This window comes from Cyclopterus lumpus, chromosome 5, assembly GCF_009769545.1.
Source record: "Cyclopterus lumpus isolate fCycLum1 chromosome 5, fCycLum1.pri, whole genome shotgun sequence".
Classification (NCBI taxonomy): domain Eukaryota; kingdom Metazoa; phylum Chordata; class Actinopteri; order Perciformes; family Cyclopteridae; genus Cyclopterus; species Cyclopterus lumpus.
In genome coordinates this window covers 26,895,223-26,908,922 of record NC_046970.1, presented here as the reverse complement: position 1 = coordinate 26,908,922, position 13,700 = coordinate 26,895,223, and the positions used below count along the sequence as shown (strand labels likewise).

Here is a 13,700-nt window from a genome sequence, read left to right as displayed (position 1 = left end):
CTGATGGAGCACTGAGCTGTATGTCGACGGTTTGTTAGTTTATATTTCTGATCCTGCATTAGTTTTAATACTTAGGCACCTTGGAACATTCTGGAGTTACATTTTTCAATAAGGACTCCAGGAATGCAACTGCTTCTTCACGAGTGTGATTCTGAATTCAAATATCTGGGCATCTTCACCAAATTCTTGTCATTCTTGTATCAAATTCTTGAATTCTTGTAATTCGAAGGCTTATATGATCGGAATTTCTCTCCATTAATCGCAAAGATGCAGACAGACTTTGATAGATGGAGAAGAATCTATGTTTCATAAACAGGCAGCATTACATTAAGATGAATGTTTGACATGTTTCAAGATGCACAGAACTAACCAATCGCTTCATAACGTGAACCTCGTGTCATCGTTTCTGATATTAAACACATTCATGAAACTTTGGTTGCAGATATGAACAATGCCGACATTTTCTCCAGCAACTGGGCTGGTAATAACTTAACGGTTCCATATTTATTTAAAACACGTTCTGGTGGAGGAACGCTGTTTTTTAATCATTGGCCTAAAAGTAAAAACTGGGTCTAGGCATCAACACACCTAGTGCATGTGCATGTGTGTGTGTGCATGTGTGTGTGCATGTGTGTGTGTGCATGTGTGTGTGCATGTGTGTGCATGTGTGTGTGTGACAACTCTCTGTTTGGACAAAGTGGAAGCCTAGAAAAACTGCTCACTTCAAATGACATAATGCAACGTTTTTATTTTCTCCTTTTCTTGATGATGATGATGATGATGATGATGATGATGATGATGATGATGATGGGGGGGGGGGGGAGTTAAAGCTCGCGTGAGTCATCGGTGGAAAGAGGGGAGGAAGATTTAAAAAGAAATATTGCTGTTAAATGAGTTGGACAGCATGACATCACGCCGTAATTAAAACAGCTTTCTGGAATTCCGTTTCCAATTCCTGCGCAGGTCTGTTGGAGGATGTCCTCGCGCACCTGCAGGTTGGTGTGTGAGTGAGATATTTTCACTGGACGGAGTTCAAACTTTGAGGGGGGGGGGGGGGGGGGGGGGTGACATTACGCCATTCTTGCCTCTCTTGGAAAAAAAGAGTGGGATTTAAAGAAGCTTCTTACAAGATATCCAGCAGAACCGTGCAGAGTTTAGCCGAGTCCCCGTTCCTTTGGTTCCTGGTCCTCGCGCAGACCGGGTCTCTGCAGCACCATGGTTCTCACCGATGACGGATGGGAGGATGCGGGTTTGCAGGATTTGTTTCTTCAACTCGTGAAACCCACTTACAGTCCACATCTCTGCTTTTACAACCTCGCGTGTGTCTACAGCCGCCTGCAGACGGGAGAAGCTCTGTTCCTTCATTCCGCCTCCGGCACAGCGCAGAGCGGACTCAGGGGATGAAGGACCCGGACCAGGCACGACTGAAGGACCCGGACCAGGCACGACTGAAGGACCCGGACCAGGCACGACTTCTTTTCTAAGGTCAATTCATTCTGCGCGGACTTAATACGATGACGGCCTGGCAAGAGGCACAAGGGCTTTAGGATGAAAGTGGTGACGCGTGTCTCTCTTCTGCTGAGCTGCTGGACTCTCATGTACCTGCATCCTGTCCTCGGGTCACTCAGCCGGACCAGACCGACCGAGCACCAGCACCACCGGCTTGGAGAGGCGATAGAGCGCGCGGCAGGCGGTGGGGAAGGAGTGCACGTCCACGGAAGAACCGACAGAGGAATCGGTAGGTCCTCACCGGCCGCCGCGAGCAGACAACCGGTGACCGCTCCCGGGACGTGGAAACCGTCCCCGGTGAGTCCGGGGAGGATTACGCGGATCCGCGCAGAGCCCCTGGTAATCAAGGGCGAGACGACGGTGACTAAAAGCAAACTTACTGCGTCTTCCGTGCCGGTGAACCGGGCCCAGCTGCAGCAGCACCCGGTCAGCTCGGGGCGCAGAGAGGCCGCGCGCTCCCGGCTGCCCGGCGGGGACGCTCCCGTGAAGGCGCACGCTCCCGCGGCGTTCAGCGCACACGCAGCGGGGAAGGGAGTCGGGACTGCGGCTGCCGGGGGTGGAGGTGTTGGCTCACCGGGGAAGAACTTGGGGAAAGTCGCTGCCAGAGCGGGTGCAGCTGCTCCGGTGCGCACGGGACCTCCACACGGAGCCACGGTCCGCGGCCCGGCGGCGCAGCGGGGAGTCAGCAGCCAGCCCCGGGGGGCGCACCCCAGACAGCCGCTGGTCACCCCGCACGACTACATGCTGTCGCTGTACTGGTCTCTGTCCAGCGGGGACCTGAACAGCAGCGCCCTGCACGACGCGGGTCTGGCCAACACCATCACCAGCTTCGTGGATAAAGGACACGGTAAACCACACACCGGGGACCGGGGACCGGGGACCGGGGACCGGGACACCTTCTTATTCCGTTTGATTTCCACATCGAACAAACCTTTCTGAACATGAACACACATGAGAATCTGATGACGTGACATCACGTGATATGTCTTTATTCGCTTTGTTTACATAAGCAAATATATATATATACATATATATAATATATAATATAAATATATACATACATATATAATATACATATATATATATATATGTACATATATATAATATATATGTATATAATAGATATATGTATATTATATATGTATACATATATATGCATGTATACATATATATAGAATATACATATATATATATATATAATATACATATATATGTATACATATATAATATACATATATATAATATACATATATATATATACATATATAGTATATATATGTACATTTATACATATATATATAATATACATATATATTATATATATGTACATATGTACATTATACATATATATATTATATACATATATACATATATAATATACATATATGTATACATATATATTATATATATATAATATACATATATATACAATATACATACATACATATATATATAATATACATATATAATAATAATAATAATAATAATCCATTTAATTTATATAGTGCTTTTCAAGATACTCAAAGACACTTTACATTATACACCGTAGACACAGCTACGGGGAGCAATGCAGGGTTAAGTGTCTTGCTCAAGGACACATCGACTAGGGCGGGGATTGAACTGCCAATATATATGTATATCTATAATATACATATATATATATGCATATATATACATATATATATGCATATATATGTATATTATAGATATACATATATATGCATATATATATACATATATATGTATATATGCATATATATGTATATCTATAATATATATATATATGCATATATATGTATATCTATAATATACATGTACACGGAGGCCCCTTTGAGAGCATAATAAATCTGTTCTATATTGTCTTTATATCTCTCATTTGAAGTATTAGTGGTGCAAGCTATTACACTCTGTGTGATGGTGTGAGGGACGTGAACATCACCGATTGAGTATTTCTTTGATATTATGTGAGTCACCGCATAGAGAGCTGATTGAGAAGGGAGACAAGGGAGCCGAGAGGAGGATTCTGGGCTCTGGGTGTGGAGAGGACTGGGGGTCAAACACCCGTCTGGAGGTCACAGGAAACAGGGCTGTCAATCGTCTGATGTGGGCGTCTGGAGGGAACGATGGGAAAAGATGTTGGAGCGGAGTTCAAGGCTGCAGGAAGCCGCTAAACGTCACTCGAGCTGCAGCCAGTTAGCTTAGCTTAGCATAGTGAATGGAAACAAGGGGAAACAGCTCGCCTGGCTATGGCAACACAAGCCACCAATAACACTCGTAAAGGTGATTGATACATTATGTCTCTTTGTTACATTTGTTTAGTGTACAAACATGTTTGTTTATTATAGGCGGGGTTATGTTCATGCATGTTCATGTTCAAATGATATATAACCTGTCAGTGATCATCTCAGACTCACGGTTTCCCTCCGTTTCCAGTCTTTATGCTAAGCTAAGCTAACCATCTGATTTCCACGGCTTCATCAATCGTGTCGTGCAATTTTCAGATGAAAATTTGCTGAGTTTTTCACTTTGGTTGCTTCTTATTCAGTCACGAATATTGAATATTAGCGAGAAATATTTTAGATTTGAAAACACGTTTCCAGGGGCCCTGAACATGCATGTACATGTGTATTTATTTATACGTACATATTTCTGTGTGTGTGCAGTTGCGTTATGATTTCTGTGTGTTTCTGGCCATCTGGCCGGTCACTGGCAGCACTGCTGCTGTCAGTGATATACGGCCTCAGGAGGGTAAATAAACACTCCTCGCAGCCACAAGTAGGGTGGCCCCCCTGTGTAATGTTATCTTTACGGTGTAAAACTGTTTAAAACAATGTTTAAATGACCAGAGTTTAATATTTCTAGCCCGGCTAAAGGTTTACATTTCAAGCACTTAATGTACTTTTAATTTGGGCTTTATTTGCTTAGTGTGTCCTCAGCAAATGGCCGGTGACCTCCTCCGCTTGTTGAGCGAAGGAGTAACTGATGGCCTGACACGTCTCTTCCCCCTCACTTGTTCCCATTAACTCACTTCCCCTTTTCTTTCTCTGCCTTTCCACCTCTCCTGTATGTTGTCACATGTTTCATGCTTTCAGATCAGTTGAAGAAGAAATAAGGGAGAAACCTACAGGAAAAAAACTATTTTACATTATCTTGTTCACATATCAATGAGAGACTCCTCTGGTTGTATAGAAGTCTATGCTTCATGTGTTAAAGCTGCATTCTCTCTCCTAACCACCAGGGGGCGACTCCTCTGGTTGTATAGAAGTCTATGCTTCATGTGTTAAAGCTGCATTATCTCTCCTGACCACCAGGGGGTGACTCCTCTGGTTGTATAGAAGTCTATGCTTCATGTGTTAAAGCTGCATTCTCTCTCCTGACCACCAGGGGGCGACTCCTCTGGTTGTATAGAAGGCTATGCTTCATGTGTTAAAGCTGCATTATCTCTACTGACCACCAGGGGGCGACTCCTCTGGTTGTATAGAAGTCTATGCTTCATGTGTTAAAGCTGCATTCTCTCTACTGACCACCAGGGGGCGACTCCTCTGGTTGTATAGAAGGCTATGCTTCATGTGTTAAAGCTGCATTCTCTCTCCTGACCACCAGGGGGCGACTCCTCTGGTTGTATAGAAGGCTATGCTTCATGTGTTAAAGCTGCATTATCTCTACTGACCACCAGGGGGCGACTCCTCTGGTTGTATAGAAGTCTATGCTTCATGTGTTAAAGCTGCATTCTCTCTACTGACCACCAGGGGGCGACTCCTCTGGTTGTATAGAAGTCTATGCTTCATGTGTTAAAGCTGCATTCTCTTTCCTGACCACCAGGGGGTGACTCCTCTGGTTGTATAGAAGTCTATGCTTCATGTGTTAAAGCTGCATTCTCTTTCCTGACCACCAGGGGGCGACTCCTCTGGTTGTATAGAAGTCTATGCTTCATGTGTTAAAGCTGCATTATCTCTACTGACCACCAGGGGGCGACTCCTCTGGTTGTATAGAAGTCTATGCTTCATGTGTTAAAGCTGCATTCTCTCTACTGACCACCAGGAGGCGACTCCTCTGGTTGTATAGAAGTCTATGCTTCATGTGTTAAAGCTGCATTCTCTTTCCTGACCACCAGGGGGTGACTCCTCTGGTTGTATAGAAGTCTATGCTTCATGTGTTAAAGCTGCATTCTCTTTCCTGACCACCAGGGGGCGACTCCTCTGGTTGTATAGAAGTCTATGCTTCATGTGTTAAAGCTGCATTATCTCTACTGACCACCAGGGGGCGACTCCTCTGGTTGTATAGAAGTCTATGCTTCATGTGTTAAAGCTGCATTCTCTCTACTGACCACCAGGAGGCGACTCCTCTGGTTGTATAGAAGTCTATGCTTCATGTGTTAAAGCTGCATTCTCTTTCCTGACCACCAGGGGGTGACTCCTCTGGTTGTATAGAAGTCTATGCTTCATGTGTTAAAGCTGCATTCTCTTTCCTGACCACCAGGGGGCGACTCCTCTGGTTGTATAGAAGTCTATGCTTCATGTGTTAAAGCTGCATTATCTCTACTGACCACCAGGGGGCGACTCCTCTGGTTGTATAGAAGTCTATGCTTCATGTGTTAAAGCTGCATTCTCTCTACTGACCACCAGGAGGCGACTCCTCTGGTTGTATAGAAGTCTATGCTTCATGTGTTAAAGCTGCATTCTCTTTCCTGACCACCAGGGGGTGACTCCTCTGGTTGTATAGAAGTCTATGCTTCATGTGTTAAAGCTGCATTCTCTTTCCTGACCACCAGGGGGCGACTCCTCTGGTTGTATAGAAGTCTATGCTTCATGTGTTAAAGCTGCATTATCTCTACTGACCACCAGGGGGCGACTCCTCTGGTTGTATAGAAGTCTATGCTTCATGTGTTAAAGCTGCATTCTCTCTACTGACCACCAGGAGGCGACTCCTCTGGTTGTATAGAAGTCTATGCTTCATGTGTTAAAGCTGCATTCTCTTTCCTGACCACCAGGGGGTGACTCCTCTGGTTGTATAGAAGTCTATGCTTCATGTGTTAAAGCTGCATTCTCTTTCCTGACCACCAGGGGGCGACTCCTCTGGTTGTATAGAAGTCTATGCTTCATGTGTTAAAGCTGCATTCTCTTTCCTGACCACCAGGGGGCGACTCCTCTGGTTGTATAGAAGTCTATGCCGCCCACCTGAGGCCCCTCGCTCAGGTCGTTATGAACGAGCGCTACCAAGGAAATCTCAATGTAAACTTCACTCCTTGTTGTCGGAGTGTTGCATTAGATAATAAACATGTAATGTAGTGCACATGCTTATCTCTTAATAACTTCAGCTCTTCCTTTGTTTTTAAAGTACGTGACTCTGTTTGAGCTTTAATCAGATCTTCTACTAGGAAGTGCCAGCATGTGTGTGTGTGTGTGTGTGTGTGTGTGGGTGTGTGCGTGTTTGTGTGTGTGTGTGTGTGGGGTTGTGTGTGTGTTTGTGTGTGTGTTTGTTTGTTTGTGTGTGTGTGTGTGTTTGTGTGTGTTTGTGTGTGTTTGTGTGTGTGTGTTTGTGTGCGTGTGGGTGTGTGTGTGTATTTGTGTGTGTGGGTGTGTGTGCGTGTGTTTGTGTGTGTGTGTTTGTGTGCGTGTGGGTGTGTGTGTGTATTTGTGTGTGTGGGTGTGTGTGTGTGTGTTTGTGTGTGTGTGTTTGTGTGTGTGTGTGTGTGTGGGTGTGTGGGTGTGTTTTTGTGTGTGTGTTTGTGTGTGTGTGTTTGTGTGTGTGTGTGTTTTTGTGTGTGTGTGTGTGTGTGTGTGTTTTTGTGTGTGTGTGTGTGTGTGTGTGTTTTTGTGTGTGTGTGTGTGTGTGTTTTTGTTTGTGTGTGGGTGTGTGTGTGTGTTTGTGTGTGTGTGTGTGTTTTTGTGTGTGTGTGTGTGTTTTTGTGTGTGTGTGTGTGTGTGTGTGTTTTTGTGTGTGTGTGTGTGTTTTTGTGTGTGTGTGTGTGTGTGTGTTTTTGTGTGTGTGCGTGTGTGTTTTTGTGTGTGTGTGTGTGTGTGTGTGTGTGTGATGGTTTGTTTCCTCTACAGCAGATGCTGGTTAACTGTCTGTCGGCAGTGAAATAGCTGCAGGTCCATACTAACAGTTTTCAGTCCGATGTGGTCTCCCTGTCTGGTTCTAATGTACTTTTCAATGCATGCTTAAGTCCTGAATGGGAAGAGGAGGAGAATGACGTGAGAAGAAGTGAGCAGAGTCCGGAGATCTGCTGCTGCTGTGTGTGTGTGTGTGTGTGTGTGTGTGTGTGTGTGTGTGTGTGTGTGTGTGTGTGTGTGTGTGTGTGTGTGTGTGTGTGTGTGTGTGTGTACTTTAGTGGATTTCATTACTGGATTCCATTTAGACATGGAAGTTCACTGGTTTCCCTCACTGACAACAAATGAAAACATTACACACCATTCAGTTCATTCCTGCTGATGTTTTTGTGTGTGTGTGTGTGTGTGTGTGTGTGTGTGTGTGTGAGAGGACTGTTAGCGTGCTCAAAGGAAATGTGTAAATATTTTCTGTTATTCTTGCCCTTGACTGGGTTTTCTTGCCGGTGGTTTGTGAGTGCATTGGGGCTACAACCAACGACCACATTGACCACAGCCAAAGGTGATGTTTTCAAATGTCCAACATCCAAAGATTTTCAAAAAGCATGAAATCATCCTAATCTGAGGATCTGGAACCAGTCAATGTTTTGCAAAAGTTTAGCTTGTGAAAAAAAATAGTTTCAGATTCATTTTTCTGATCAGTTGACTGATCTTTGTAGTCTTTGTATTTGTGCGTCTTTGCAGCTGTATGTGCATGTGTGTGTTAACATCTGCTTGCGCCTGCACTCTTCATGTGTGTCCATGCTGGAACTGACTGTCTGTCTCTGTCCTCCCTCACAGACGAGCGTGGGCCACAGCTCAGACGCCAGAGGTATCACTTCAACGTCAGCTCCCTGGAACGAGACGGGCTCCTGGGGGCCGAGCTACGCATCCTGAGGAAGCGCCTGTCTGACCCCCGCAGGGCCTCAACGGGATCCGCAGCCTCCGACGGAGGCGGTGGAGGAATCTCGTCCCCGTGCCTGAAGCTGTCCACCTGCGCTTCAGGGAAACAACTGGCTGTCCCGGTCCAGACGAAGACCTTGGAGGACCTGCTCGGCGGATTCGGTGGAAAATGGGAAGTGTTTGACGTGTGGAAAATCTTCAAGGGATTCAAAAACCAGCAGAAACAGCACCCCCAGCAGCTGTGCTTTGACCTCGAGGCCCTGGAGCACAGAGGCGGTCGGCCCGTGGACCTGCGCTCTCTGGGCTTTGCCCGACACGGCAGGACCAACAAGGAAAAGGCCTTCTTCCTGGCGTTTGGCAAAAGCAAGAAGCGCGACCTTTTCTACAACGAGATCAAAGCGCGGTCAGGCCACGACAACAAAACCGTCTACGAATACCTGTTCACCCAGCGGCGAATGCGCCGAGCTCCTGCTGCCAGGGCGGCCAAAAAACCTCTGCAGCCGCATCCGCCGCCGCTGCAGACCCTCCCCCAGCACCAGGTGGTGAAGATGCAGACGAGGCCGCGGTGCCACCGGAGACGACTCCACGTGAACTTCAAAGAGATGGGCTGGGACGACTGGATCATCGCGCCGCTGGAGTACGAGGCCTTCCACTGCGACGGCGTCTGCGACTTCCCCATCCGCTCGCACCTGGAGCCCACCAACCACGCCATCATACAGACCCTGATGAACTCGATGGACCCGGAGTCCACGCCACCCACCTGCTGCGTCCCGACCCGACTCAGCCCAATCAGCATACTCTACATCGACTCGGCCAATAACGTGGTCTACAAGCAGTACGAGGACATGGTGGTGGAGTCGTGTGGCTGCAGGTAGCAGAGGAAGCCAGATCCTGCCCTCCACTTTGAGGTTTGATGAAAAGCGAACTCAGTGCTGTGCAACAGACGTTACTCCTCACACTCAAGTGGACCTCCAGACTGCATACCAAAGACCGCTGGACGCTGTGAAAGACTAAGCAGAGCAAGATGAACTCGTGGGGGTAATGCCCTTTGACCAGAACTCGTGTGCGATGTTGATGGCGATAAGGACGACGCGGCCGAGAGAAGCCAAACAAAAAACAGAGACACCTTTGGATTAAAGTTCTGATCTCATATCAGACTCAAAACAGATCGTAACTGCTTTAGTTTGCTCTCTTCAGATTTGTATCTGTGTTCTGATTGGTGTAAAAAGTTTGCGTGTAATGCTATTGAAACATTAGAGAATTATACTCAAAAATGCCCTTTTTTCCAGCACTTATCTGCCATTGTGCCTTTGCCCATTCAGATGCAACAATGAGGAGTCATTTGTGTGTCTAATCCAAGACTTTTTCACGAAGCATGCAAAGAATTTCTGATGTATAAATACAGGCCAGTGATGAAGTGCAAATCTGACCTGCTCTGAATGTGGGAAAGTTGCATAAACTACTTTTCAATAAAAAATGTCTAATTGTCTGAGCTCCAAACTCCTATCAGTCCAAACCTCTGCCCCCAGCCTCTGTAGACTAAACTATCGGAGGAATTCACAAGACTTTCAGATGCCAAATCACAGTTTAACCCGAGAGTGACTGTTTGGTTTAAAGGGTTTTTCAGGTCGCTTTTTAAAGTGCTGCGAGTTTAGTGGACAGTTACAAGAAGTTAAGAGAAGGTACAAGAAGGTAGAAGAAGGTACAAGAAGGTACAAGAAGGTAGAAGAAGGTACAAGAAGTTACAAGAAGTTACAAGAAGTTACAAGAAGGTACAAGAAGTTACAAGAAGTTACAAGAAGGTACAAGAAGTTACAAGAAGTTACAAGAAGTTACAAGAAGGTACAAGAAGTTACAAGAAGTTACAAGAAGTTACAAGAAGGTACAAGAAGTTACAAGAAGTTACAAGAAGTTACAAGAAGGTACAAGAAGTTACAAGAAGTTACAAGAAGTTACAAGAAGGTACAAGAAGTTACAAGAAGTTACAAGAAGTTACAAGAAGGTACAAGAAGTTACAAGAAGTTACAAGAAGTTACAAGAAGGTACAAGAAGTTACAAGAAGTCAGGTGATGGAAATTAATTATGGGAACAGGTATCAAAACACTTTTCCTTTCTCAATGACTAAACAGTAACTTAGAAGGATTTATTTTTATTTATTGCATCGGGGAACGTAAACAACATGAATCAAACACAAACCCTGGAGGCTACATTTATTTTGTTTCGTCTTCCATGAGCACGGTGGAGGTTTTAGCATAACATTGTTTTTTGGCAAGCGGCAATGTCCGGTTCTGAAAAGTGAAGTCTATGCTTCATGTCTTAAAACTTGCATTCTCTCTCCTGACCATCAGGGGGCGACTCCTCTGGTTGTATAGAAGTCTATGCTTCATGTCTTAAAACTTGCATTCTCTCTCCTGACCATCAGGGGGCGACTCCTCTGGTTGTATAGAAGTCTATGCTTCATGTGTTAAAACTGCATTCTCTCTCCTGACCACCAGGGGGCGACTCCTGGTTGTATAGAAGTCTATGCTTCATGTGTTATAGCTGTATTCTCTCCTGACCACCAGGGGGCGACTCCTCTGGTTGTATAGAAGTCTGTGCTTCATGTGTTAAAGCTGCATTCTCTCTACTGACCAGCAGGGGGCGACTCCTCTGGTTGTATAGAAGTCTATGCTTCATGTGTTAAAGCTGCATTCTCTCTGCTGACCACCAGGGGGCGACTCCTCGGGTTGTATAGAAGTCTATGCTTCATGTGTTAAAGCTGCATTCTCTCTCCTGACCACCAAGGGGCGACTCCTCTGGTTGTATAGAAGTCTATGCTTCATGTGTTAAAGCTGCATTCTCTCTCCTGACCACCAGGGGGCGACTCCTCTGGTTGTATAGAAGTCTATGCTTCATGTGTTAAAGCTGCATTCTCTCTCCTGACCACCAGGGGGCGACTCCTCTGGTTGTATAGAAGTCTATGCTTCATGTGTTAAAGCTGCATTCTCTCTCCTGACCACCAAGGGGCGACTCCTCTGGTTGTATAGAAGTCTATGCTTCATGTGTTAAAGCTGCATTCTCTCTCCTGACCACCAGGGGGCGACTCCTCTGGTTGTATAGAAGTCTATGCTTCATGTGTTAAAGCTGCATTCTCTCTCCTGACCACCAGGGGGCGACTCCTCTGGTTGTATAGAAGTCTATGCTTCATGTGTTCAAGCTGCATTCTCTCTCCTGACCACCAGGGGGCGACTCCTCTGGTTGTATAGAAGTCTGTGCTTCATGTGTTGTCACCATGGTCTGAAAAGTAAACTAGTGCTTGGGTTCAAGTTGATTATGTAAATGAGTCATGTCATTCATAACTGTGGCTCGTGTACAGCTCGTGGTGTTGAGCTAACACTGGCACTCAGTGGCTGCCGTCTGATTGGCCGTCTTGCACTCAGAACTCGTGTCCCAACCTTTTCTTTGAGCACAGGGTTGTAAAGAAGCTGAGGTTCAGCAGCAGCCGGCCCATCGTGAAGCTCGCCAACCTTTGGACGATGGCTTGTTTCTCTTGGAGGCGGAGTGATGTAAGCATTCACTTTAATCATAGCGAAGGCACGGGAGCTTTGGGAATACTGGACCGCTTCAGCTCGCGTTCAATCCCAGAGAAACTCATTGAGGACACAAGTGGAGTTTGTAAAGCACTTGAGGCAGCCAGAAGGGGGCGTGTCTGGGAGGGGGCGTGTCCTGCAGCAGCTGCAAAAACCCTCCATTTCTTAAAAACATTAACAGATAATAAAAAACGACATATTTTACATCATACTGCTGCATGTAAAACTGCAGATTTATACTTTGTTTGTGTTGGCTTTGAATCAAATGATAAACATGTTTGTTTGAAGGCGGTGATTTGTGTGTAACAATCAGCTTCATTCACTCCAATAGACAGACGCACATGTGGAGACAGATAACGGTTTCGTATGTAGAAAGATGTCAACTTTGCCATATATATATATATATATATATATATATATATATATATACATATATATATATATATGTGTATATATATATATATATATATATATATATATATATATATATATGTATGTATATATACATACATATATATATATACACATATATATATATGTGTATATATATATATGTATATGTGTATATATATATACACACATATATATAAGTATGTATGTATATATATATGTATATAGTAATATAAATTGGATAAAATGACAATTGAACCTGATAGGAAAGTTAATGTTGAAATCAATAGTGCTTGAGATATTTCCATATGGACCAAAGGGGCGGACCGACTTGCTGCCAAAAGAAACCCAAAGTGTTTCATTAAAAGACTCAAAATCAGAAAGCAAGATATAAAGCAGAAATATAAACATTGGATGAAGCCAGGTTCAAATAGTTTGTTCCATAATGTTGACATGTCAAAGGTTTGTACAGTGGACATGTTAGATATCTATTTGTTTCACTCCATAAATCAGAAAACACTGTCAACAGACATAAAAAACATCCATTTTCTCCATGCTTTTATTAATAAATGTGTATAAATGCTGTGTGAACAAATCCCTCTCCATAAAGCTTCATAATATATAGTTTAATTAATAAATGTGTATAAATGCTGTGTGAACAAATCCCTCTCCATAAAGCTTCATAATATATAGTTTAATTAATAAATGTGTATAATTGAGTCTCTGAATGCTGTGTGAACTAACACCTCTGCATAAAGCTTCATAATATATAGTTTTTAAAGAGATTAAAGTTACATTTCACATGAAACTTCACCACTTCATCACTGACATTAAGAGGAGGAGTTATTGTATTATGAGTTTATGAAATGTTGTCTTTGAAGCATTATCTGGTGGCTAGTTTAGGTACATTTCAGAGAAGTCGACATTCACAAATAGACAATGTAGTAAAATAAACAGCTAAATGTGTATCGTGGATGTTTTCTTTCCTCTAGTATCAAAGAAGAAATGTTATAGAAGCCAAATAGACTCCAAATGAAATTGTCACGTTTCAACAATCTTCTTCCAAAGTTCTAGTTCCTGAACTCTCTGAATGGAGGTGTGTTCATGCTCATTGGGAAACCGTATTCCCCACAGAGAGCGCCTGGCTTTAATAATCACACACTTCCACACATTAGCCCGTCTCAGATACACCGGATTATACAAACAGCTGATTCAAATCTCTGCGTATGATTTATGGCGA

At 44.3% G+C, this 13,700-nt stretch overlaps 1 protein-coding gene across 1 annotated transcript; it reads left to right on the top strand.

Moving 5' to 3' along the window:
- The first annotated feature begins 1,133 nt into the window (after nt 1-1,133).
- gdf5 (growth differentiation factor 5) lies at nt 1,134-9,940 on the top strand. The gene is made up of 2 exons (XM_034531822.1): nt 1,134-2,356; nt 8,400-9,940. Exons 1-2 carry the CDS (start codon nt 1,549-1,551, stop codon nt 9,374-9,376), a joined length of 1,785 nt encoding a protein of 594 aa, XP_034387713.1. The 5' UTR covers nt 1,134-1,548; the 3' UTR covers nt 9,377-9,940.
- Nucleotides 9,941-13,700: the final 3,760 nt, after the last annotated feature.